The sequence below is a fragment of the Ochotona princeps genome, chromosome 2 (genome assembly GCF_030435755.1).
Source record: "Ochotona princeps isolate mOchPri1 chromosome 2, mOchPri1.hap1, whole genome shotgun sequence".
Classification (NCBI taxonomy): domain Eukaryota; kingdom Metazoa; phylum Chordata; class Mammalia; order Lagomorpha; family Ochotonidae; genus Ochotona; species Ochotona princeps.
The window spans coordinates 96,587,267-96,614,765 of NC_080833.1; the positions used below are offsets into that span (position 1 = coordinate 96,587,267).

At 41.6% G+C, this 27,499-nt stretch overlaps 1 protein-coding gene across 2 annotated transcripts in view; it reads left to right on the top strand.

The window, feature by feature from the left end:
• The window catches only part of MAGI3 (membrane associated guanylate kinase, WW and PDZ domain containing 3), a 208,757-nt gene that overhangs the window by 165,577 nt on the left and 15,681 nt on the right, over positions 1–27,499 (top strand). For both annotated transcript variants that reach the window (XM_058660067.1, XM_004581911.2), the window contains exons 10-16: positions 3,221–3,826; positions 4,986–5,017; positions 6,614–6,770; positions 9,402–9,493; positions 12,255–12,447; positions 17,576–17,767; positions 26,060–26,245. In XM_058660067.1, the coding sequence (XP_058516050.1) occupies positions 3,221–3,826; positions 4,986–5,017; positions 6,614–6,770; positions 9,402–9,493; positions 12,255–12,447; positions 17,576–17,767; positions 26,060–26,245 (1,458 nt within the window). The remainder of the gene's footprint in view (positions 1–3,220; positions 3,827–4,985; positions 5,018–6,613; positions 6,771–9,401; positions 9,494–12,254; positions 12,448–17,575; positions 17,768–26,059; positions 26,246–27,499) is intronic.

Genomic DNA, 27,499 nt, shown 5'->3' on the forward strand with positions numbered 1-27,499 from the left:
CAAACATAGAGTCCAACATCTTATTGTCCAGTCAAGTTCAACGACCTCTTAGGTATACCCTCTCTGGTCTGAAGGCAGAGCCAGCAGAGTATCATCCCGATCAATTAAAAGCTCCAACATACCATCAGCAAAAATTTACACGTTATGTTATGTATGTTATATGTTGTGTATAAACTAAAATTGAAATGTCAATGAGGTGGTCACAGAAGGTGGTTAAGAACTCGCATTTACTTTTAACATATTGGTTACTCACTACTATGTCAATTAATTCCATAATGAGGTTGCTTTTTTTAAAAATTTATTTACTTCTTTATTGGAAAGTTAGATTTACAGAGAGAAAAAAGACAGAGAAAGACCTTCCATCCACTGATTCACTCCCCAAGTGGCCATAATGGCCCCAGCTGAGCTGATCCAAAGCCAGGAGCCAGGAAGTTCTTCCAGGTCTCCCATGTGGGTGCAGCGGGTCAACACTTTGTGCCGCTTTCCCAGGCCACAAGCAGGGGGTTGGAAGGGAAATGAAGCAGCCAGGATATAAACTGGCACCGCTATGGGATCCTGGAGTGTGAAAGGACTTTAGCCACTACGCTACTGTGCCTGGCTCTTGAGGTTGCTTCTTACAGTGTTTTTGGGAGAGTGTTCTAATCCTCTCGTAATTGATAAGCCATATAGATACTAATCTGTATTTTTTGCCTTATCATCATATTATTTTTTGATGACACACACCAATTTCTTTTAAATTTTTAAAGCATTTATTTGTTTTAATTTTATTTTTATTTTATGATACAATTTCATAGGCTCTGGGATTTCCCTTACCCTCTTCCCACATTCTTTTCCCCCCACACTGAGTTCCCTTGTATCATTAAAATAGTTTTCTTCTTTATAAGCACTCATATATCCTTCATTCTGTTATTTAAGTGTATCCTGTTGTCAAGCTATATTTAACAGTTTCATTGGGAGTCCATCTTTGATTTGAAAGTAGAGGTGCATACTGCATTGAATCTTCACATCTGAATATGATAGTCTGTGTTGTATAGTTACTGTATATTCCCTAAGTGAAGAGCCACAAAACAAAATCAACAACAGGAAGAAAGTTTAAAAATTTACAATGCCGTGAAGTTAAATAACATGCTACTGAGTGACCAGTCTTTCTCAGAAGAAATGAAAAAGTAAAACTACTGTTGGGCCCAGCATGGTAACCTAGTGGCTAAAGTCCTCACCTTGCAATCACTATGCAATCCCGTATGGGCCCTGGTTTATATCCCAGCTGCTCCACTTCCATCAGATTCCCTGCCTGTGACCTGGGAAAGTAGTTGAGGACAGCCCAAAGCCTTGGGACCCTGCAGCCACATGGAAGACCCTAAGAAGCTCCTGGCTCCTCGCTTTGGATCAGTTGGTCATTGTGGCTACTTGGGAAGTGAGCCAGCAGATGGAAGATCTTCCGCTCTGTCTCTCTGTAAATCTGACTTTCTAGTAAAAATAAATAAATCTTTAAAAAAAATGATGCTACTGTATGACCTAGAAATCAATGACGAGTTTAATAAGAGAGAAGAAGCTATTTTGAAGAAATGAAAATAAAAGCAAAAATGTTAAAATCCATGACTTTCAGCAAAACGGTATTGAAAGGGCTGTTGATCTTACATTTTACTTATTTGTTTGAAAGGAAAAGTTTCAGAGAGCAAGAAACAGATCTTCCATTCATTGGGTTCTTCCATCCATTGGGTCCATCCATGGATGCAGGGGTCCAAGCACTGCTTTACCAAGTACATTACCAAGGAACTGAACTGGAAGTAGAACAGCCAGGCTTTTATAAACTGGTGCCCGTGTGAAACACTGCACTAGGGGTGTTATCTTAACTCATAAGCCCCAGAGCAAGTTATTTTCAGTTAGGATGTGGGATCTCTAGTTGTCTACAGCCATACCACCCTGAACGTGCATGATCTAGGATATGGGATCGCTCCTTTTGAATTCCCAATGAAGTGCTAGAAACTTATAACAGTAAGACTTAGAGACTTAGAATGGTCCAAAGTTTTATTTCTAGAGAAAAATATTAAATTTTTAATTTACAAAAATAATGAACTCTAGATACTTAAATAATAGATTTTACATAGTTCTCAGTTTTGACCTTTTCAGCATTTTATCTGTGAAACACATCTCTTAGCAATTGTTTGCTGACAGGATTGTATAATAAAAACCTTAGATTTGTCTGAAATTGTTACCTAATTTGCGTAGCGGAATAATACATTCTTCCATGAAAATTCTGGGCACTTTCCCTAGGGACAAGAAGTCAAATTTTTGTTTCTAATTAGTCTAATTTCTCTGTCCTCCTAAATTCTGAAATAAAAATTCACATAGACTAACATTTGTTTATACCACTGTTCTTGTTGATTTTTAAAAATTAAAGCACCCTCACTTAGCAGTAATATTTCAAATAATCTTATTGAAATTAAAGAAGCAAATGAATAACAGAAATCAAATTTTGAAAGTCCGTAAAACATGACCATCTGATAAATGTCAGTGATAATTCTACAATTAAAATGGTGATAATATTGTAATATTAGGATAGCAAAGCAAACTTTAATGAAAATTAAGTTAGCACAGTCTCCAGTATCTTAAATAGTATGTGCTTTACCTGTGTTGCAACTTTGGATGCTTGTTTCACTTGAAATTTTATTTATGATAAATTCAAAGTCTCTACAAAAAGAATGTTAAAATACATTCTTAAATTCTCATCATTCTGTTTTTCACCTATACGCTTCACAAACTGAAATTTGTAAAATACATTGTAATCATGGCTTCTTAGAATCCAAAAAGATGACATATGGTGTGTGTATCAGTAACCAGTGTGGAGTTATTTGCTTCTCTTCTATATACTAAATACTCACTACAATCTGCCCAAGTTTGTGTGGCAGCTCTGGTATGAGTCAGGATATAACAACAATAATTATTTGCAGGGATTTTTAAAATGATTCACTTGAACTTGAGGTCAAAGCTTCTTCCTACTAAGATAGTTAAAATTTTAGATATTTGTGTATACTTCTTAGAGGGGAATTACAAATAGGAGAATGTCTGTGTTTTGTGCATTTTTTCAGCAGGAAATACTTGTAAACAATAATATACCCAGTATTCAAATATAGTTGCTAAATCGATTTTTACCTGACGTGTTAACTCAGACCAAATAACTTATTTGATGGTTATAATTTTTTTGTGTATGTTTTACCAGGTGATGTAATTGTGGATATCAATGGCAGCTGTGTGCTGGGTCACACTCATGCAGATGTGGTCCAGATGTTTCAGTTAGTACCTGTCAATCAGTATGTAAAACTCACTTTGTGTCGTGGTTATCCGCTTCCTGATGACAGTGAAGATCCTGTTGTGGACATTGTTGCTGCTACCCCTGTCATCAATGGACAGTCATTAACCAAGGGAGAGACTTGCCTAAATACTCAGGATTTTAAGTCAGGAACAGGAATTCTGGACCAAAATGGAAAATCAGGACATGCCGTGACCAGTGATCGTCTTAATGGACCATCAGACCCAAGTGAGCAGAGAGCATCCATGGCTTCGTCAGGCAGTTCCCAGCCTGAACTAGTGACTGTCCCTTTGATGAAGGGTCCTAAAGGCTTTGGGTTCGCAATTGCTGATAGCCCCACTGGACAGAAGGTGAAAATGATATTGGATAGCCAATGGTGTCCAGGCCTTGAGAAAGGGGATATAATTAAGGAAATTTACCATCAAAATGTACAGAATTTGACGCATCTCCAGGTGGTAGAAGTGCTAAAGCAGTTTCCAGTAGGTGCAGATGTACCATTGCTTATCTTAAGAGGAGGTAAGTAAAAGCACCACGAGGAAAAGTCTTTAATGCTGAAGCATTCTTGTATGTTCGTTGTCCTTTAGAATGTCTATTCCCAACAGACTTAACAATTATCTAGTGCGCATTTTCCTTAGGGTTCTGATTATTTCTATCAACAATATTTTTTCATCAGTTCTTTTAGTTATTAGTGATTTCATTGGGATCCATTATAGATTTCTTTCCCTCAGTGTTACTTTTTGAATCTGAATTATGCTTTTGTCAATTAGAGACAGGCAGCATGTGCTACTTGGAATGAAATATATCCTGTTTATTTCCTTTTCTGTTTTGATGACAGTGGTAACAGTTGACACTCAACCAGTGCTGCTTCATTTGAACCTCTGTTGTTCACCAAAGATATTTTGAAAAAGCTGATATCTTAATGAATAAGTAAATGTTGGGTGGTATGTCAGCCTGTTCTGCAAACACTCCTGATAGCTTACGCACATAGTTTTTGACTTAAGCTTTAATATTTGACATAAATGTTAATTAAACCCCACCATGCGTATGTGGGAAAAGCATATGTTTGATTTTTCCAAGGTCATAAGCTGTTGTGAACTGCTGCTAGACATCATAAATCCAGCTCCAATGACTAATCACAACATTGCATATTAGTTACTTTCTTTAGCCCTTGCCTATGGGTGACTATTTTAAAGAATAAAATTGAGCCTTTTGTTCTCTTTTTCCTCTGACTTTTAGTTTTCATTTTGAGAGGTTTCATTGGGGGAGTTTTCGTTGTCATTTCTTTAAACCATTTTGGATTCTGATCTAGGTCATAGGGTAGGTTGTGCAGAAACCTTGAGTGCTGGAGGGTTATCTAAAACTTCAACAAATATAGCAGAAACCAAGGTTGTATGTCAAATAGATTGATGTCAGTTTCTTGATTTGTTAACTTGTTGAGTCTGTGATAAAGGGAAGAATCTTAATTTACCTTATCTATGAAATGATAATAACATTTGTGCCTTCAGATTGTCATTAAAAAATAAATGAAGAATGTATTTATAATGTCTGATACACAGGAAGTGATATGGATTAAATCTTCTAAAAGTTAAAGCTAGTTTTATTATTAATAGTAACAGTATTTATGAACTGGGAATGCTCGTTCTGTTGTTAAGTTTTGGCTCATTTTTTTTTTAAGGTCCTCCTTCACCAACTAAAACTGCCAAAATGGTGAGTATACACTTGGTTCTTAAATTCTTCCTGACATAGTGAGAAAAACGCTGCCTTCTGCTCTTGCTGTGGTGGTGGTGATCAGCTCAGACAAGTCAGGGGTGTGCTGCCTGGGGCTTGCATCAAAACTCCAGGGAAGTGTTGAAAGGCCGCCTAGTGAGGGTCTGCCCTTGCAGATCAAGGCAATAGAGGAGGCCCATGCTGCCAGTATCCTGTCTTCTAAGTGGTCAAAAGTGGATTCACTCAAAAGATCCTTTCACTTTGCTTCTATTTCAGAAGCAAACAACTGTTAGAACAGGTGATAATCTATTATAGCATTTTGCTAGTTCCTAAAGAGCAGTCATGGTGGCTCCACATCATTTCATGGGCTTGTAAATTCCCACATTTAGACACTGTCTAATGTGTAGGGCTAAGCGAGACTGGAGTTTCTGTGACCTTCTGTGCTACGTGTATTTGTTATCAGAGTGATAGGCATCAGACCTGGACACCATCTTGATTGGCATTCTTCTCAACAACTGAGTAGCTTATTTAAGGACTTGTGTAGAGAAAATAGCTTTTAAAAACCTTACCAAATAGAGCTGTTGCAAAAGAAACTGTCCTAGGTGTACATGTGTTGCTTTGTAAATACCACAGCTGTATACATATCAATACAATGACAAATCCAGATTTACTTGTTGTTTGCTTGGTTTGATATCTTTCATCTCAGAATTGAAAGATGGCTTCCCCTAATATAAACTACAGACGGTTAAGAGGAGGACAGATATTAAATGCATTCATCTTTCTAATACTCCAAGTAGGAATCCTCTGCAAATGTATTTTGTTCCAAAGACAGAAGTATTCACCTGCTTCGCTTCTTAAAGACTATCTGTCTGGTGCAAACAGAAATTCTTTTTGTCCAGTCAGTACAAATTGAATTGTGCTTTTCTGCTTTTAACCAGTTCCGCTAATAATTGCTAACTCCTGTGCCACCATTTCCATTTCCTAACGGAGGCCATCACAGCCAGGTGGCTGTAATGTTTTCTAATTGCTGAACCCTAGGATCCTAGGACAAATGGAAAGACAGGTAGGATGCTCTTACCTTCCCTGTCATCTGATGACATTTGGGTTGGAGGAAATGCCCTATCTTGTTTTTCTAGAAAACAGTTCCTATCCTGTTTTCCTAAAAAGAATGTTCTCTTAAGCATCTTCATAGGAGTTAAGTCAGTGAGTGAGAGGTGGGAATTTTATGAAGGTGTTTCCTGCCTGTTTTTCTTAGAAGTGTTCTTTTGTGTTGTATTTTTGTGAATCTTCATCTCAGATTCAAGTTATGTATTGGCAGCAGAGAAAAGAGTATTTGAACTTAGAAGTATTGAGAGTTTTCAGTGAACATCATTTTAAACTTTCTTTCGTTTAACTCAAATGTGTTTTAACCAAATAGACATGGCCATGAAAACGGATCCCTGTGAGTCCACTAATCCCCCGTGGCTTGACCCCGCCCCACCACAGCTGTAATAACCAGCACACCTAGCTTGGAGGACAGTTTTATAAACTAATCATCTGTCTGATTTTTTAAAGTGCTAAATAAGACCTTTTTTTTTTTTTTTTTTTGCATTTCAGAAAACAGATAAAAAGGAAAATTCAGGAAGTTTGGAGGCCATAAATGAGCCCATTCCCGAGCCTATGCCTTTTCCACCCAGCATTATCAGATCAGGATCCCCCAAACTGGATCCCTCTGAGGTCTACCTGAAATCGAAGACTTTATATGAAGATAAACGTAAGTGGCTGTGGAATACTGCAGGAATATGTAATCATATAAATTTGAAATATTTTTATAATTGGGAGCTTCCCAATTTCAAGCATACTTCATTCTCATTTTAATGACCCTGGGCCTCTTTTGTGTACATTCAACATTCATTCTTTCAAAGGTTCAGCTGTTTACCAGACACCATTGTAGGTAATCAGCACAGGCCCTACACTCAAAAATCTAACTAAATTTAAACAGAAAAAGGACAGATATACACTCCAGTTAGTGTAAATAAGCACACATAAGCCCAACAGGTGCAGTGATGGAAAGATGAGTTGGGTAAGTTAGAGACCAAAGTAGGAAATAATGAGTTAACTGTGTGAGTAGAAGGAAGTAGGTAAAGCTTTTTGCAGGAAGTAACATTTTAGCAGTTTTCAGAAATTAGATGTTTATGGGGAAAATAAAAAAAGAATTGGAAGAAATGGCATTTACAAGGCTTGGGTTATAGCAGGAACTCACTTGGCTAGGTGGGACTGGCAAAGCCAGAGGAGAGGCTGGTGGCACCATGACTTAGCATGTTAATCTTCTACACTGTGGTGCCAGCATCCAAAATGGGTGCTGGTTCATGTCCCAGATATTCCACTTCTCATCCAGCTCCCTGCTTGTGGCCTGGAAAAGCAGTGGAGGTGGCTCCTTGCGACCCTGCACCCGCATGGGAGACCTGGAAGAGGCTCCTGGCTCCTGGCTTCAGATCAGTTGAACTCAGCTGTTCCAGCCATTTGGGGAGTGAACCACTGAATGAAAGATTTTTCTCTCCTTGTCTCTGGAAATTTGCCTTTCTAGTGAAAATAAACAAATTTTTAAAACATTCATTTTCATATTAATGCACATGGAACAAAAATATTTCCAATGTAAAATTCTATGTTTAATTTTTAAAATTCACTTGTTTTTCATAGCCATATCTAAAATCACTTTAGAAAAGGTATGTGCAGATGGAAATACTAAGATTACTTCACACTTATTTAACTAGTTGTATTCTCTGTCTTGATATGCCCAGGTCATATTTATAAAGATGACAAAACAGGTGTAAGCATGTCAAAGAAGTAATTTAAATTGTTACATGTAGAATTCCTTTCTGTGATACATTTTGCATTCATAGCTTGATACATTCTTTTTTTTTAAAAGATTTATTAATTTTTATTGCAAAGAGAGAGAGGAGAAGAAACAGAGAGAAAGATCTTCCATCTGTTGATTCACTCCCAAGTGACTGCAACAGCTAGTGCTGCTCAATCTGAAGCCAGGAGCCAGGAACTTTCTCCAGGTCTCCCACGTGGGTGCAAGGTCCCAAGGCTTTGGGCCGTCCTCAACTGCTTTCCCAGGCCACAAGCAGGGAACTGGATGGGAAATAGAGCTGCCAGGATTAGAACCGGCGCCCATATGGGATCCTGGCACGTTCAAGGCAAGGACTTTAGCTGTTAGGCCACTGCAGCTTGATACATTCCTAATGTAGCTATGAACTCTACAGTCCCGTTATTTCATAAACTGTTAAAAAATTTCCTTAACCTGTTTCTCCTTTTCTGTTTTTAGTAAATACTTCCTTGTAAATAATATGAATGTTTTCTCAGGGATAATATTGTGTTGTGAAATAGGTTTTCCAGACGTGATATTTGAAGTGTACAAACTATCCTCTGGGAACAGGACACTGTGGGCTAAGAGCCTGCATTGTGAAATCAATCTGGGTTTATATATCAGCTACAGGACCCAGTGTGATGGCTCAGTTGACTAATCCTCTCCCTGCAAGTGCTCAGATTCCGTATGGGTGCTAGTTCATGTCCTGGCTGCTTTACTTTCCATTCAGCTTCCGTACGGCCTGGGAAAGCAGTAGAGAATGGGCAAAAACCTTGGGACCTTGCATGCATGTGGGAGGCCTGGAATAGGCTCCAGGCTTCTGGCTTTGGATTGGCTCAGCTCTAGCTGTTGCAGCCACTTGGAGAAATGAACCAGCTGATGGAAGAACTTTCTCTCTGTCTTCTCCTTCTCTCTTTTCCAAGGAAAAAGTAATAATAAAAATTTAAGCTCCACCATTTACTTACTGTGTGAGACTGGACTGGTTTCTTAGGCCCTCTGGGAAATGGTACATTCTAGATAATAGATGTTCTTTTTATTTTCCTTTATACTACTGTTGTTTTGCAAAGCTGTCATAAATAGTTCCATGGGACAATTTCTGAGACAAAAATATTGATTAAAAAGTTATGAGTTCTTTTTTACTTGGATTTAAAATGTATTTTACCAGTGTTAACTTAGATAATTTGTACTTGTCAAATAACAAACTCAAGTTGAAGAATTCTGAATTTACTATTGATTAAAAATTAGTAGTTAGTGGCAGAGAGTACATGAAAGAAGCGGTAAACACTCCTAAATAATCTTGATTCAGCTTTGTTTATTGCTCAAAATAAGGCTTTATAGTTGAATGTGTGCTATGCTCCTATGTAAATTTTCACATAACAAAACTTTCTCAGATTATGTTTCTTACTCAATGAATTTTTTTTTCAGTTCTAAGTCTTCTAAAATATAATTGCTTCTTGGCCTTTTGGCTAAGATCAAGTGTCTAATTCTTCTAAAATATAAGTTTATGTATTTGTATTTTCTGTTTTTTCTTAGCACCAAACACCAAAGACTTGGATGTCTTTCTTCGGAAACAGGAGTCAGGGTTTGGCTTCAGGGTGCTAGGAGGAGATGGACCCGACCAATCTGTAAGTGTTAGCGCGTTGGAATATGACTGCCTCTGTTAAAACTTACAAGTAGTCATTTGGCAGGCCATGGTATATTTTTATTTTGTTTGCCTGCTGATTTTTTTTTTTTTTTTTTTTTGATCCGGAAAATGGATTTTTTTTTTCTTTATTTTTGACAATCTTTACATAGTTAATTACGGCACAAAGGTTCAAGGGCTGCAGGAAAGTGGGTGAGACTATGATTTCCACATTGTTTTTTTCCTGTATCTGGGGTAAAGGGGGAGATAAAGGAAGAAGCCCCACCCAGTCTCCCACCCATCCCAGGTCCCTGATGTGGGGCATGCTCTGAGGATCTTGCTTAAGTGGATTTGATAGTTCAACAGTTATGAATTGCTGCCAATCTTGCCATCCCAAGCACGATGAGGTTGCTGAAGAATCCACTGATTGTCATATTCCACCTTAGAGTCTCGGTTTGCCCAGTTTTTCACTGTCAACATATGGCTGGGGTAGTTGATTGACTTGTCCTGTCCTCCTTTGTGATGCCAGGTATCGTCTGCAGGTTCCTCTGGTCTGCCATATCCTCCGTGTGCAGCTGGTTATGCTCTCCACTGCTCCGTCTGAGCCTCTTAGGAGGCTAGGCTCTGGCACTTGCACTCCATAGCAGTCCATGGGTTCTGAGTCTGGCAGTTACCTGCGGATCTTTTTTTAAGCTTTGTTTTTCTAGTAGGTTCTCTGGTATGAGAAGCAGCTGCATCTTGTGAGTGAATATCATTGTCCCTCTGTTCATGTGGTGTCGTTGAGGATAGAAAGTGTAAATTGCACAGTGATTAATGTATTTGCTTTTCTGTATAAGTTGGTAAAGCTTATTTTACTTTATTATTTGCCTTGCCTTTGTTAAACAGATCCTAAGACATTTTCTTTCTCTAAAAGTCCTTTTTGTCCTTCACAATCATTGTTGCAAATGCTGGGTCTTCTGAATATTCCAGTGTCATTGGCTGAACCATGTATGACTTCACCTGCTCTTACGAATGGGGTGGCATTTTCATACTCAGACTTGGCATGTCCTTACAACTGTTAATATTTGAAACTACAGATGTATAAAATAATCAATATTTCTGCCAGAAAACATAAGGGTTATAGTTGTAAAGCATTTATTGCCTAGAATTTTAGATAGGCGTTACGGTGCAATGGTTTAACCCACTGCTAGGAACACCCACATCCTGTATCCAAGTGCTGCCTCATCTGCCTTCCTTTGCATCCTGGGAGGCAGCAGGTCACAGATCAGGTGCCTGGGCCCCACCACCCAGATGGAACTCTGGGATCCGGGCTTTAACTCAGCCCACCGATTGTGATCATATAAAGAATGAATCAGCAGCTGAAGAATCAGTTTTCTCTCTCTCTCCTTCCCTCCTTCCATCTCCGCTCCCTCCTTGTGCCCTTGAAATAGATGAACACAGTTAAGCTTTTTAAAAACTGCTGAAACATATATTCATTAAAAAGTTAAAATCTTGAAATTTGCTTGGACATGATTCTCACATTAATTAAAAGAACAGTTTCAGTGGGTTTGGTTTTAACTTTTGCCTTTCTTTAAATAACGAAGAAATAAAGTGCTTTGTGGAATTTTAGAACATACTTATATTTTCTTTAAAAGAGATATTTTATTATTTCATTTATTTGAAATGCAGAGTTAGAGAGAGAGAGAGAAAGTCTTCTGGTTTGCTTCCCGGAGGGTAGTCCCTGAGTCTAGGCCTAGCTGAAGGAAGGAGCCCAGAACTCTGCCCAATACTCTTGTATGAGGGAGGGGCAGGCTTTCGCTAGTTTTCTGTAAGGAGTTTGCTTGAGGTGAAACAACCAGAACTTGAACCGGCACTGAGTATTGCAGATGGTGGCTTAACAATGCTCGTGCCATTGTCTTTGGTATAATATTACAGATCCATTTGATTTGTGTAGTATAAATGTGTTCTAATTAATCATATTGGCTGCATTTACAATAATTTTTTAAAGATACATAAAATCTAATGTTGCCTTTATAGGACAAATGCAAGATGTTTTCATTGTTTTTGTGTGATATATGTATTATTGTTTTTGTGTGGTATATGTATTTTTGTTACTTCTATATTGCCAGTAATCACAATTTTCACTCAGACATTTTGAGAGTTTGTCTGTTTAAACATTGGCGGACTCTTTCTTTCTTCTTAAATATCAAATGTTGGCAGCTCTGAAACTAGCCCAAACATCCAGGATTACCTAATAAAAGGATGCTAGTTGCTGGGGAGCAGAGTGAACCCAGATCTTCTCAACTAGGTGCAAAAGAACCTCTCACCACTTTGCTGCCTTTGATACCCAGGAGAGATGTTTGATTTGCATACTGAGCTTGTACTGTTAGCCCTGTGTGATGAAACATTGTGAGAATGGTCCCGCTTACTGTGAACAGTGTGCAGAAGATCTTTCCTGCTGGCCCTGAACAGACCTTTTGCACTAGTAATAGTTGCTTCACATAAAATTGCCTTTCTGAATTTGCTTTGTTTCATTGTAATGATAGAGGTTATGTGGTGCTTTTTAAATTATTCCAACAAGATTTACATTTTCTGCCTTTCTTTTACTCTGAAGAATCCAGAAGTGTTACCTTATACAGAATGGTTATTTAAAGTGCATTTAAGAAGGGGCACTTCATAAGATGCCACCTTTCTAAAATATGTTTTTATAATTGGGTTGCTGTCCCCTACTCTCCAGCTGATCTTAGTGCGCAGATAGACCAAGCTGTACTTTGTTACCTTATTAGATATATATTGGAGCAATTATTCCTCTGGGAGCAGCTGAGAAAGATGGCCGGCTCCGTGCTGCTGATGAGCTGATGTGCATTGATGGAATTCCTGTTAAAGGGAAGTCACACAAGCAGGTCTTGGACCTAATGACAACTGCTGCTCGCAACGGCCATGTGTTGTTAACTGTCAGAAGGAAGATCTTCTTTGGAGGTATGTGAACTTGTTCCTACTCTGACAAATTAAGAAAGAATCACAGACTGAGTCTATTTCCTGTGTGATTTTGCAGGCTATTTGATTATGTTTAGTAGTGTGTGAGATACCCTGTTTGATGTGATCCGGGTCTTGTTGTGGAAAGCTGTATGGGGTCAGATGGACTCAGAAATAGTATTGCCAAAAAAAAATTGGGGGCTCAATGTTAATATTTTATTTATTGACATGTTACTGGATTTTTCCCTGTGGTTTGGAGAAGGGACTATTGTTTAGATCTGTGTTTTTAAAACTCAGAAGCAGTTACTTAGACATACAAAGGTATCTTGGTATCTCTTTAACTGAATACCAAAAAGACTTTAGATACTGAAGAAACTCCATATGGTCAAGTGAAGTAGAATGTGTCTACTCTAAGAAGTTTTAGTGAATAATAACATTTTTAGAGTTTATTTTTCATGTGTTTGAAAGAATCTTCCAACTGTTAATTCACTCTCTGTGAGTCCCTAAAATAGTAGTCATGGCTATGCAAAGCCAAATCCAGTATCCCAGAACTCCATCCTGGTTTCCCGAGTGGGTGGCAGAACCCTGAGGCATCAGCTGCTGCATCTGAAAATGCATTACTAGGAAACTGCATCAAAAGTAGAAGAGCTGGTGACTAATGTCATGGTGCAGTAGGCTAAGCCTCCACCCATAGTGCTGGCATCCCAGTTCTTGTCCCAGCTGCCCCGCTTCCCATCCAGCTCCTTGCTAATATGCCTGGGAAAGCAACAGATAATGACTCACATTCTTGGGCCCATTCACCCACATGGAAGAGCCAGAGGAAGCTCCTGGCTTCTTCCTTCAGATAGGCTCAGCTCCTGCCTTTGCAGCCATTTAGGGAAGAGACTTCTCTTTCTGTCTTTTTCTCTGTAATTCTGCTCTCAAGTGAAAATAAAATTACTGCAGGCTTCCCAAGTGGCAACTTAACCTGCTGTACCACAGTACCCATCCCTGAGATAACATTGATTTAGTGCTTTTCTGTGTCCCAGATACAAGGATTGTATATTTCATATTCATAACATGATGCAGAAGCTGACATTACCTGATTATGTAATTTCACAGAAAGGTTGAGGAAAACTCAGCTTAGTTTCAGAGCCCAGGATCTAAATCATTACATTAGAATATGAGCATATCTTGTAGTTTCCCCATCAATTTCTTTGTGAATGCTACACAGGAATTGTATTTGTGAATTTTTGGCACCTGTAAATTTTAAAGGCAACACTATAGCAGAAAAAAAAAGAACTGCATGAAAATATAGATTTGAGTCCATCTAGTTATCTGCTGTGTCCTCAGAATGTGGAACAGCACCTGGTGCTAAATAGACATCAAGAAATATTTGTTGACTTGGAGGATATTTATATCACTCTTAAGATTAAATTACATGCTGTAATTGTGATTGCAGCATCCAAAGTAAAGGCCCGCTTATCTTAGGAAATCCCTGGCATTTAGAGATGAGGACCAGTGTGCCCCAGTTTGGCTGTGCTGGAACCAGGACATAAATACTTGCAGTAAAAGTGTGATGTTATACAACCTACAAGCTGTCTCTCTCCTGGAAACCATCATGAAGAAGATTCATAATGGTTGATATTGTTGAGGCATCTTTGCTAATTCATTCTATCCATACAGTATATGAAAAAAAAATCCATGATTTTTAATAATATTGGGATTCTGAAATTTATTTTAAAAATCATATAAATTCTGTGGGGTGATTGTTTTTGTTGCAGCAGTTCAGTTGCCACTAGGGACACATGCATGCTGTGGTTCAGGTAACACCTGCTGTGCTTCCAGTCCAACCAGTGCACATCCTAGGAGACAGCAGGTGATGATACTGGGTCCGAAACACTCATGTGGAAGACTTTGATAGAGTTCCAGGCTTCTGGCTTCAGCCAAGCTCTTCCCTGATTAGTGTTTCTTTTTTCTTGAAGTTTATTTATTTTTATTGGAAAGACGAATTTGCAGAAAGAAGGAAAGAAAGAAAGATTTTCCGTGTGCTGGTTCACTCCCCAAGTGGCAACAACAGACAGAACTGAGCCAGGAGCAAGATACTTCTTCTGGGTCTCCCACCCAGGTACAGGGTCCCAAGACTTTGGGCCATCCTCTTTCCCAGGCCACAAACAGGAAGCTGAATGGGAAATGGAGCAGCCAGGACACGAACCAAAACCCATGTGGGATCCTGATGCATGCAAGGCGAGGTTTTAACCTCTGAGCTATTGCACCAGATCGCTTCCCTGACTATTGTCAGCATTTGGAAATTGAGCCAGGAAATGAAAGATCTCTTTGTGTGTCTCTCTCCTTTCTCTCTCTCTCTCTCTCTCTCTTTCTCTCTCTCTTTCTCTCTCTGTGCTTGTGTTTCTGACTTTCACATAAATTGAAGTAAATAAATGAATAACTTTGAGAAATAATGAAACTGCTTCCTAAAAGAAATATCATCTGGGGGCTGATGTGGTGGTACGCTAGGTTCAGGTGTCACGTGCAACTCCAGCATTCTCATGTGGAGTGTGCTAGTTCGAGTCTTGGCTACTTCTAATCCAGCCCCTGATAGTGTGCCTGAGAAAGCAGCATAGGAAAGCCTAAATACTCAGGCTCTTGTCTCCCACATGGAAGGCCTAAGTGGAGTTCCAGGCTTCTAGCTTCAAGCCAAGTTCTTTGTGACCATTTGGAGAGTAAACTGGTGAATGGAAGATTTCTTTATCTGTCTCTCCTTCTTTTCACTCTGCCTTTGAAATAAGTAAAATAAATATTTTTAAGTCTAAATTTTGGGCCAGGAGACCTTATTATTAAGTATTCCACAATTTCAATGTATTGTAATTGTTTTGATGATTGACATGTTACCAAATTATGGCACAAGATATGCTGTTAAAATAATTAAGTAAATAAAGGGCCTGGTTTGATAGCTCATTAGCTAAATGCTCACCTTGTATGCACCAGGATCCTAAATGGGCACCAGTGCATGTCCCATGCTCCACTTCCCATCCAGCTTCTTGCCTGTGGCCTGGAAAAGCAGTAGAGGATGACCCAAAGCCTTGGGGCCCTATACCCGCACAGGAGGCCCAGAAGAAGCATCTGGCTGTTGAGTTCAAGTTGGCTCAGTTCTGTCCATTACAGCAACTTAGGCAGTAAGCCAGTGAGTGGAAGATCTTTCTGTCTTTCCTTCTGTCTTTAAATCTGCCTTTCCAATAAAAAAAGGGGGGGTGGGCAGGGAGGATAGTTCAGGTAGGTTGGCTCCGTGGGTGAACCAGACTGGGTTAGGCCCCAGCACCCACTGGGGCTTGTAAGTGCCAGAAATGGGTACAGGACAGGCTGGGCTAGGCTAGGCTAGATTGTAGCAACCACCAGCAAGAGCTGGAATGAATGTGTGCCAGTTAGGCCAGGCGTAAGTTCCTGCTTGTGAGCATGAAACCTGGGGCTGGAGGCAGGCCAGGCCAGTCTGGACTGTAGCACTGGTCAGCCTACATGTGAGCTGGGTCTGGAGGCAGGCCAGGCTGGGCCAGTCTGCAGCAACCACTGGCACATGTGAGAGCTAGCACAGGGTACAGTCCAGTCCAGGTTAAGCTGCAGTACCTGCCCATTCATATGAGGGCTGCCGGTGGGCACAGGCCTGGATAGGCTAGGCTGCAGCACCCACTAGCAAATGCTGAGACTGGATGTGAGTCAGTTAGGCTAAACAATAATACCATCTGGCAAGTTCAACATCCAACACTGGAGCAGGTCTGATAGGGGAATAGTGGCCACTTCCTTGCTGGATTACCTCCCACTGATGAGAACAAGAACCAGGGTCGGCAGCAGTTCAGGCTAGTCAAGGCAGCGGCATCTGTTGGAATATGTTTGGGCCAGGTCTGGGGACAGAACAAGCTGAGCTAAGCCACAGCACCCATGTGTGCACATGAGAGCCAGATGGGGTGCAGGCTGGGCTAGGCTAGGCTGCACATGCATCAGTTCACATGAGATGGAGTTGGGAGCCAAAATGACCAGGCAGCTGCATCTAACAATATGTGCATTGGCTGGGGTGCAGGTAACAGACCGAACCTAACCTTGCACTAGCTGTTACAATACAAGAATCAAGCCTGATGTCACTCCCAAATGAAGTTTCTTTAGGAACTTACCAACTAAAATAAACTCTAGGCTGAAACCCCAGCCACAAGGAAAATCACGACGTATGTCATCAGTCCAACCTTGGAGTGCATGTATCAGGACTGGACTTCCTCAGTTGCTGATGCCTGTACAGTGAACAGCATCCCTAGATGCAAATGGGATGACAGCCAGCTCATCTAAGCCAGCAGAAAACATTGAATGCCTGTCAGAGAAGCTTTGGGCTGTTCCCTACTGCTTTCCCGGGCCACAAGCAGGAAGCACCAGGGTTGAAACCCCCCTTTTTAAAAAAATTATTAAAAGGTCTATTGGCTGATCAAGTACACCTCAGTGCATCCACAGACTCAGACACTTCTTGCAAAACTTGGCCCAGTCCTCAATAACCAGCAGGTACCTAAGCCCAAAGCTTCAGGACCCAGCACCCACAGAGGAGGCCCTGTGGAAGGTGCTGGCTCCTGGCTTTGGACTGGCTCAGCTCCAGCCATTGCAGCCTCTTAGGGAGTGAACCAGTGGATGGAAAATCTTTCTCTCTGTCTCTCCTCTCTGTAAATATGCCTTTTCAATAAAAATAAATGAATTTTTTAAAGTAAGGTATTTGGGAGGCCCAATGTTCTCCCAGCTTCAGACCAGCCCAGCTCTGGATATTACAACTATTTGGGGAGTGGATGGAGGCTCTCTCTCTCTGTCTTCTCTGAAACTCTACCTTTCCAATAAAATACATAAATAATTTTATTAAATGAGATAAGATGGCACATGAGTTTTCTAATTATGTACGTTTATGTATTTACAAAATTAAATGTGTGCTGCTGCCTGTATCTGTCCTCATACTCTGCCCCCAGTTCACCTAGAAGACTGCTTTTCTATCCTTCGTATTGTTAGAAACTAAACTTTCTTGTAAGAGGTTTTGCACAGAAATACTGATTCATCTAGACTTACAGTTTTCCAGAAATATCTAAATATGTCATGTTTATTATATGACCAAAAAGTGTCCTGTCTATTACAGAGAAGCAGCCTGAGGATGACAGCTCCCAAGCCTTCCTCTCAGCCCAGAATGGATCTCCCCGCCTGAACAGAGCAGACCATGTCCCCGGCAGGCCTGGTCCCCAAGAGACCTATGATGTCGTCTTGCAAAGAAAAGAAAATGAAGGGTTCGGCTTCGTGATCCTCACCTCCAAAAACAAACCCCCTCCTGGCGGTAAGGATGCTAGATCCTTGGTCTGCCTCTGTCAACTTCTGCTTTCTCTGCCTTCCACTGGAGCTTGCGAATTTCCCTAGAGGCTTGTTTTTGTTTTTTCTTTTTTGCTGTTGTTGTTGTTTTTTAGTATCTGTGACTATTAGGTCATCAGAACCAAACCCTTCAGGTTTCAGGTTTATCTGTCATCTCAAATTCCATCAAATATCACACTGAGTCAGTGTGTCAGGAACACAATTGAAGGGACTTAGTGACCGAATTTTAAATATTGAACCTAGGTTTTCTAAATTGGAAGAAATAGTGTTTGTAAAAATGAACTACATACTAAAAACAATTGAGAAAAAGCAAAACACATTAATAGAAAAGTCTAGAATGAGATTTGTCATATAGGTCTTTCATGTTATTTAGTAATACTTGCTGTATTCTGCTGTAAGATGCCATTGTTGAATAATAAGTGTCATTCCTACCTTGCACATATGTTTCAGGGAAAGGTCAAAAATTTGTCTGACCTTTTAAACCTAATCTAAATATCCTCAATCAGACCTTAAAGGACATTCTCATCTGGGAGAGTAAGTTGTGTCTGTTCCTTGAGCAAAGAAGGAAGTATGTCTGGCAGGTTCAGGTTTATTGTGATTCAGCAAATAGAACATTTGTCTTGTCTGGATGTTTCTAAGAAAAAACTTAAATATTATGAAATTGAACTTAATATTGAGATTTATATATTTCACCTCTCTTGGTAACTTTATTTTTCCAAGTCAAGTAATGAAAATTCTTGACCACATGAAAATATCCCTCATGTTTCCCAAGAGGTGTGGTTCTATCTTGAAATAGAGCTTTTTAGACTAAATGATCATCAAAACCTAAGTAAAGAAAAAAGGAATTACTCAGAGGAAAGGATGTATGCCAAACTAATTTGCTAAAACTCTTGCTAAAATTATTGCAAGTATGTAAAGGAAGAAGGTTCAGTGATATGGATGAGTTATTGCTATAGTGTCAGGTCAGTGCTCACTAATGTTAGTTTCCAGTTTCCAAAAGCAGTTGCTATGGCAACACTTGGAGCTGGAGATGTCCCTGATGCCGTGAAGATTCTTATGTGGCCTGTGTCAGAAAAATGAAAGAAAAGCAGCTTTTTGATGGTTTTTCGTGTTGTATCATTGGAAATCAGGATAATCACATTGTTATTCTAGTACCTTACAATAATGCTCAATAATCAGATTAACAAAACTTGTAAAAAGACAATTCCTCAGGGTAATAGTGGTTAGCCACTATGTATAGTAAACATGTTCCCTTTCTAGCATTGCAGAAATGAGGAAAGTGGCTTAGAAGAGAAATTCAGCAAAATCAGTTGCATATTTAAATATGCTTAAGCACTGTTGAATTTGTACTTCAAATTTTGATATATATCAAATATGTCCTTTCTTGATACATTTGTGTATATTTAAACATTTTTAGGTATTTTTTAGTTATTTGAAGTATTTTACCATTTTGTGAGCTTTACCTACATACGTGCTAGATCTCTGTAACGCAACGTTGTTAAGTGTTAGATTCTGTTATAGACAGAGTTGAATGTAAGCCTTGCTTATATCTTTTTTTTTGTTACTTATTTTTTTTTTCTTTATTTTTGACAACCTGTACATAGTTAATTATGGCACAAAGGTTCAAGGGCTACAGGAAAGTGGGTAAAACTATTATTTCAGCATTGTTTTTTCATGTCTGGGTAAAGGGGGAGGTAAAGGGAGAAGCCCCACTCCGTCTCCCACCCATCCCAAGTCCCTGATGTGGGACATTCTCTGAGGGTCTTGCTCAAGTGGTTTTGATAGTTCAACAGTTATGAATTGCTGCCAATCTCACCATTCCAAACACCAGGAGGTTGCTGAAGAATCCGCTGATTGACATAGTCCACCTTAGAGTCTTGGTTTGCCCAGTTTTTCACTGCCAACATATGGCTGGGGTAGTTGATTGACTTGTCCTGTCCTCTGTCTTTTCATGGTTAGAGATCTGAATCAGGGAGTTCAATTGGGGGCATCTCTAAAGAAACTTTGTCTGAGGTGAACCCAGACCAGGTTCTTGTGTGTACTTGCAAGTACAGGGCCCGGTACATTCCACAGCCCCAATCAGCTGGTGGTTACAATTGCTGGGTCGGTTCTGTTTCCTGCGCTGTCTTCCTCTGGAACCAATGAGTGTTACAGTCCAGCCTGAGTCTGCCCAGCACACACTTTACCCTCACATAAACCAGTGGGGGCTGCAGGCTAGTCAGAGTGACCCACAATAACCCCCACCAGGCCCGCCCCCTACCCTGGTTCTCATGCTTGCCATTATGTGCAGCAGACTAGTCCAATCTGTCCCACATCCCATTTGGTGCTCGTGCATGTCAGTGGGCATTGAAGCCTAGTTCAACGAGCCCGACTATCCAGCCCATACACATGCTGTTGGGTGCCTTTCTGTCTAGCCACCCTAGTCCTTGTCTTGGTTTTTGTGCCCTCCAGTGGGAGTGGTAACCCAAGAAGGAGGAGCCCACTATTTCCCTTCTAGGCCACTCCCACTCCTGGATTATGCACACTCCAGGTGGTTCTGCAGTTTAACTTGACAGATTAGCCACACCCTCCTCCCCCCCGCCCCCCTCCCCCCCCCCCCGCCAGCTTCTGCCAGCTGATGCTGTGGCAATGCCCAAGCAACCCTCGGCCACTCTAATTTTTGTTTGCACCAGTAGGAATAATCAGCCCAGCCTGGCTTTTCTCTGATCTAGTTCACATGAGGCCCGCAGGTGTTGTAGCCCTGTCTAGTCTGGTCTGCCCCCCATCCCAGCTCTCTGTCTCCATTGAGAGTAACTGTCCAGCAGGGGAGCCACCCCATACTCCCCCTGCCGGCTCTGCTCCCTCCCTCCGTGGTTCTCACGTGTGCTGATTGGACGCTGCGGGCACATCTGGCACAGGCGACCTCACCTTGGCATTTCGTAATGTGCTCTGGTTTTTGTCACAACCAAACCTGGCTCGACCCACACTCTGTTCTGGTGCTTGGATTCGCCAGCAGGTGATGTGAACTGATTCAGTGTGGTCTGCCCCCAACCCATGCCAAATGTATGCCAGTGGGAAACTTTCCATGGCCTGTTCTAGGCTGTTTCCTATAATGCTTCTTGCACTTACCTGCCGGGTCTGTGTCCTGCCAGAGGAGTTGCCCAGGCTCCTACATCAGAACCTCTCCGAGTGCCAGATTTTGTGCATACCAGTGGGTCCATGAGCCAGCCCTACTCAGTTCACCTCCTGTCCTAGCAGGAACAGTGGCTTTTCCTGACTGGCCTTCAACCCATTCTGGTTCTTACTGTTGGATGTTTCAGCCCAGCCACAGCTCATCCATACCCACACATGGCTCACATATGGCTCAGTAGGGGCTGAGACCCAGCCTAGACCATCCCACATCTCCCCTGATCCTACAGATGCACCAGATGGTGTTGGAGTCTAGCCTGGTTTGGTGCATCCAGTCCCAGTCCACACTTGTGCCAAGGGAGACTACAGCCATATCCAGAACAGAACACAGCCCCCATTCCAGCCCCCTTGCTCCTCAGTGGGAACCTCAACCCAGCTAGGGTGTCCCTTTAGCTCCCCAACTGGGCCTGTTCCTAGCCATAGATTGCGTGCATGCCAGTGGTTGCTTTGACTCAGCTTGGCATAGCCCCCTCACCTATCCTGGCCCCTGCCCTAGATACTGTGGCTTAATGTCCCTGACTCACACAGACCAGTAGGTGCAAGATCCTAGCTCGGCATGGCCTGTGCTCCATCCTGATTTCTAATTTTGCTTGTGAGATATGGTTTGCTCAGTCCTTCCTGGTCCGCCCCGTTCCATTTCCAACCATTAACAAGCCATTGGAGCTACTTTGCCCAGCTTGTCCGACCCCCAAGTCTGGACCAGGTGTTTACCAGTGGGAGCTAGGACCCGCCAGGGGAATTTCCCAAGTTCCTCCACTTGACCCACTCCCAGACCCAGTTCTCACATATGCCATTGGGTTTTAGGCCAGTGTCCGGTATAGTCTGGCCTTCCATTTGGCCTTGTGTAAGCTGGTGAACGTTGCAGCCCGGCCCACCCCACACCCTATTCGGGATGCACATTTGGGTGCTGCTGCCTTGACCAGTCCAGACTGTTACCAGTTTCTTTACCCATGAGTGATGGCAGGCTCCTTGGTCCCACATAGCTTAGTCCATTACCACCCCAACTCTTCAGCTAACCAGTGGGGTGAGTATTTCCACAGGTTTTGATCCACACATCCTCCACAGAATCTACCCCCAGATACGGTTCTCTCGTGTGCTAGTTAATGTCATGGTCCTGCCTAATGAGACCCATCTCCTGATCCATTATCATGTCATGTAATAGGATATGATCATGCTAGTCAAGCCCTGAGCCTTAGCTTTTGCATGGACTGGTGTTCGGTGGTCAGCATCGTTCAGTGATTACAAGTTCTGCACAGGATTGATAGGTGGTTGGTATATCAGACTTTTCCATAAAGATCATCTGGTCCCTCTCCTCATTCCTACCAGGTCTCATTACCCTCCCTTACCTTCAAAGGAAAAGTTACTCTGTTGGGAGTCTTTAGGATTGATTGACATCCCAGAAGTACAGTGGGTTTAACATGGAGCTACCTAAACAGCAGTTCAAAGCCCCAAACCCCCATAGCTGGCTGCCCCCTCCCCAATCCCATCCACCACGCCATGATGGCAGCGGGTGGGGCCTGGGCCCACCTGGCTCTCCAGACTTCCCCCTTAGGTGTACTCACCATGAAGGGAGCAGCCTCTGGAGTTTGGGCAGGCCCAGGGACAGGTCACCATGTGTACGCGGTGGCTGGAATGGGGCTCTGAGCATGGAGACGATCCCAGCCTGGCACCCACCAGCAACCAACGCTGCTGGAAGTTTTAATCCCCAGACCCCAAGTTGGCTCCCTCCCCAATCCCATCCACCGCGCAATGATGGCGACGAGTGGGTATTTATTTTTATTTTAAAGTAAAATTTATAGAGAAGGACAGACACAGATCTGCCATCTGCTTCTTTACTCCCCAAATGACTGCAACAGTTGGAGCTGAGCAGATCCGAAACTAGGAACTTAGAGCTTCTTCTGGGTCTTCCACATGGGTACGGGGTCCCAAATACTGGAGCAGTTCTTTTGCTTTTCCAGGCTATTAGGGAGCTACATCAAAAGTACAGTAGCCAGGACACAAGCTGATGCCAAAGTAGGATGCCGCTGGTTGAGAATTGGCTGGCTGTGCCACTGTGCCAGCCCCCTCTTATTTCTTTGAATAACTGTGTCATCTTGGACAAATCACCCACCCTCCACAAGCTCGATCTTCGTCTGTGAAGGAGGCTAGTAACACTCCACCTCTCAGAGGGTGAACGTCACACAAGATTACGTCAGTGCAGTGTTTAAGCCAGACTTTGTTTGCTTCTTTTGTTTGCTATAGCTTCTACTGCCGTAGTTGTCATCATCATTAATTAAAAATTGTCACTCTCTTGACCTTTAAACAAAAAGAAAGCTTAAAAGTTTATCAATACTGAGATGGGAAAGAAAGCACAATTAAAATGTAGGTTTGAAGTAGTAGCTTAACATATGACAGGAAATGAGTGTTTGCAGCTCATTAATTATCGACATGAATGGTACGTTAGGCGTGGGTGGATGATGAATGTTATGTAAAGTACTTGAGATTTGCACTCATAGTATAAAACCAGAATTTGTAATTTCACTAAACTGCTCATTAGCAATTTCTGTAGACACTGTGCGCTGTAAGCTTTCTCCCTGGAACTCCATCGGTCTGGTAGAGATAGAAGAAGGATCCTGGGGTGTGTGTGGGTGGGGAACTCTCAGCCAAGACGGTGGGCACTGCAAACCCTATCAAGGAAGGCATGGGTTAGAAAGCAATGAGTGCAAGTGGGAAGGCCAGAAACTGTCAGGATAGATCATGTGGCATAGGCTGTTTAGCTCTGCTCAACGCAGGTGACTCTTTTCTCTAAATTGTGTCTATTTTCTGGTGAGGTATGCCATGAAAAGAGTTCCTTGTAGCCTCTCCACCTGTGTGATTCTGTGATTCTTCCCAAGGAAAGCAGGGATCCAAGTCCTCACCTTCACTGGGTGCCTGAGTCAGGGTGAGAAATGTCTAGGCAATGAGCTGTGTCTGCAACGCCAGTTGCAGCCACAGGCAGGACTCAAAATTCAGTGAATCTGTAGCAGGCTAGTTTGTAAGGTGGTCGTTGTGTGCAGCTCACACACGATGTTCCAGATAGCCAGATGGCCCTTGGCAGGGGAAGGGTCCCCAACCCCTGGCAGTACCGAATGGCCCTGCCCTCAGAAAGGCCTCCAGGAGGGAGAGGCCTTGGTGTCTTGGCTTTGCCAATGCCTCACAGCTTTCTCATGACACAATTTTTAGTCCTGCTCAAAAAGGATTTCTTTGAGAAGGAGCCATTTCCAGTTACTTTGCTTTCTTTTTCTGGAAAGAAATACAGTAACATGATCTCACAGCTGGACAGCCAGGCCTGGATTGATTGATTCAAGAGATTGATTCAAGCCACAGATGATTAAGATGGACAAGTTGGCTTTATGCAAGTCCCAAAGACCTTGTATGCCAGTAAAATAAGGCAAGACTTCGGGCTAGTCTGTAGCTGTGTGTTCTCTAAGGGACTACCTTGAAAAATGTCTTATTCCATGCACAGAATGCTCTGAAGTTACCTCTTTGCTGGTCTGTGTAATTTTTTAGCCATTTTGATGGTACTACTAAAAAAAATGCCAACACAGAAACAACCTACTACTTCTAAGTATCCTACTCTGTAATCCCAAAAGAACTTAGACACAATGTAGAAACATAAACCATGGTCAACATTAACTTTTCTGGTCCAAACGAAGGTCTATTAAAATGCCTTTAATGTCCTCCTCGATATGATTCAGAAACTCTAGCAGTAAAGACATTATATGTAATCCACAGTACCATCTAAAAATGTTAATTTGTGGGTCTGGTGCGGTAGCCTAGCAGCTAAAATCCGTGCCTTGCACACACCACAATCCTATGTGGGCACTGGTTCTAATCCCAACAGCTCCACTTCCCATCCAGCTCCCTGCTTGTGGCCTGGGAAAGCAGTTGAGGATGGCCCAAAGCCTTGGGACCCTGCACCCTCGTGGGAGACCCAGAAGAGGCTCCTGGCTCCTGGCTCCTGCTTTCAGACTGGCATAGCTCCAGCTGTTGAGGCTGCTTGAGGACTGAATCAACAAACAGAAGATCTTCCTCTTTGTCTCTCCTCCTCTTTGTATATCTGACTTTCTCATAAAAATAAAATAAATCTTAAAAAAAATTGAAAATGTTAATTCGTAGAAGTCACTGTTCAGCTGGAGCCCAAATGTCTGATAAGTTTACTAACTTCAAACAGAAAAGTCTCAGAGAATGTAGGCATTTGTTTCTTACTACAAATGTCCCTTTTTCCGGGATGGAAAATACATTATTTGGAAAAATTTCCTGAATGCCTAAGAACTGATTTTAAATTATAATTTTAAGCTAAATGTCTTTTAAAAATTAGTATAGGAAAACTTGCAGTGTTATGAACTAAGGATATACCACAGTGACCCTGAGTGTCTTTAGAAAATGTTTGCCTCAGATTTAGGCGTTCAGGTTAGAATCTTATCCGTGAGCAAGTGATCCTCATGAGAAGTGCTTAATATTCTAGTTCTTTTTGGCTTTTGAATTTTAAAAACACCTAAGGTAGATAGGAAAAATTAATCTTTATGTGGAACAAAGTATGACTGATTTTTAAGGACTGATCATTTTACTCCCTGTGTTTCTACCAGTCACTACTGAGCCTTAAACTCAAGTTTGATTCCTTATGGGAGTAATTGTCCTGCCAACATAACCAGAGATAGTCTGATTGTTCTGGTTCTAAAATAGCTCACAACTTGATACAGCCTAAATGACCAACAGTGAACAGTGGACTGCAGGTCACTGAGATCAGTAACGCTTACTCCAGGTCATTCTGATGACGGGAAAACTGGGGGAAAGTTCCTGGTAAGTGTTGGAAACAACAGAGAAACTTATTTGCTATAATTACAACTATGTAAAAATTATCTGTGTCTAAGGTCAAAAGTGAGAGGTGAAGAAAATAGTTAAATAGTTGGTTAGGTTGCTGATGAGAGCTGGTTTTTGTTTGCTTGTTTTGTTTTTGGGTTTTTTTTTTCTGTACTGCAAAAAAATTTGTTACATTGAATGTCGAAATGATGATAGCGGTAAATTCGGTCCTGTTAGATAAATAATTGAAAAATTTGGATTTCCGCCCTAGTTATTCCTCATAAAATTGGTCGAGTCATAGAAGGAAGTCCAGCTGATCATTGTGGAAAACTCAAAGTTGGAGATCATATCTCTGCAGTGAACGGGCAGTCCATTATTGAGCTATCCCACGACAACATTGTTCAGCTGATCAAAGATGCTGGCGTCACCGTCACACTCACAGTTGTTGCTGATGAAGGTGAGTAGCCGAGAGGTCGGCCTCTCCCAAGCTGAGAAGCGTGGAGCTAAAAAGTTTATTTAGCAGTTTGGAGGTCAGAGTCAGAGAAAAAGGGACAGGGAGAAATGGCTGGGACTGGCCCCTGTCAGTTAAAACCAGCAGTTTTTGTCAGGTGAGTGGCAGGTACCCAAGCGCTTGGGCCATCACCCGCACATTAGCAGGGAGCTGGATTAGAACTGGAACAGCCAGGACTTGAACCAATGCCCGTATGGGACGCCCATGTTGCAGGTAGTGGTTTAACCCACTACCATAATGCCTGCCCCCAAAGACAGTTGCCAGTAGCTCAAGAAAATAATCCAGCTAGTGAATGATGGTCATTTGTTTATGTGCCGAAGAATCCAGTACCCAGAATTGAGGAAATTGGTAATACTTTTCAGATCTTATTTTCTTAAAATGATATCTTTAAGTTTTTGCTTTAGTAAGAGAAATCCTTTAAGCAGTTCAAAGAAAGGCGCTGTTAGTGTCAAGCTTTGTATGTCAAGCCATGCCAGAGTATGTCTTTCCTGCCATGGACAGGGCTTTGTTCTGGGCAGCTGCTTTATAAACAGGAGAAAAGGAAGTGGGCAGAACAACTGGTAGACAAGGCATACAACACAAGCTGGCAGCCTTGGGGTTTAATACATACATTGAGTGGCTTCCCTTGTGTAAGACTTGCTTTTGATTATTAAGAATTTCTAATTAGGAACTAGTTTGAACCACTTCATGTTCTGTGTATGTGAGTTACAGGAAATTATGATGTGGTACTTACCTCATTTTTCCTGATTTTTGTTAAACTACCTGGGATTAAAGGTGAAAATCTACATAGCTATTAGTGTACATTGGGTTCATTTAATATTACCTGCATGACAGGCTGCCTCATTCAGGTCTTTACTGAGTATCTGCCGCTAAGGGAATAATAACCCGCACAGGCACTGCCCTCAATTCTTTATCTCTGTTAACTCATACAGCATAATCATCCTAGATTAGCACCATGACCTTTCCATTTTGTAGTTGAGGAAACTGAGTCATGGAGCAGCAGACAATTTGCCTATGACCACAAAACCAGTTAGCAATAGAGCCAGTACTTGAACCATTCATGGTCTCATGGCTTTAGCATCTGTCCTTACAGCTGATGTGCCTTTCAGAACCATAGTGTCTGACCCTCCCCAGTTCCAGGGCTCCTATAATCCCTTGCCTTCCTTTACTATTTCATCATCACACTTACATCTAAGACTA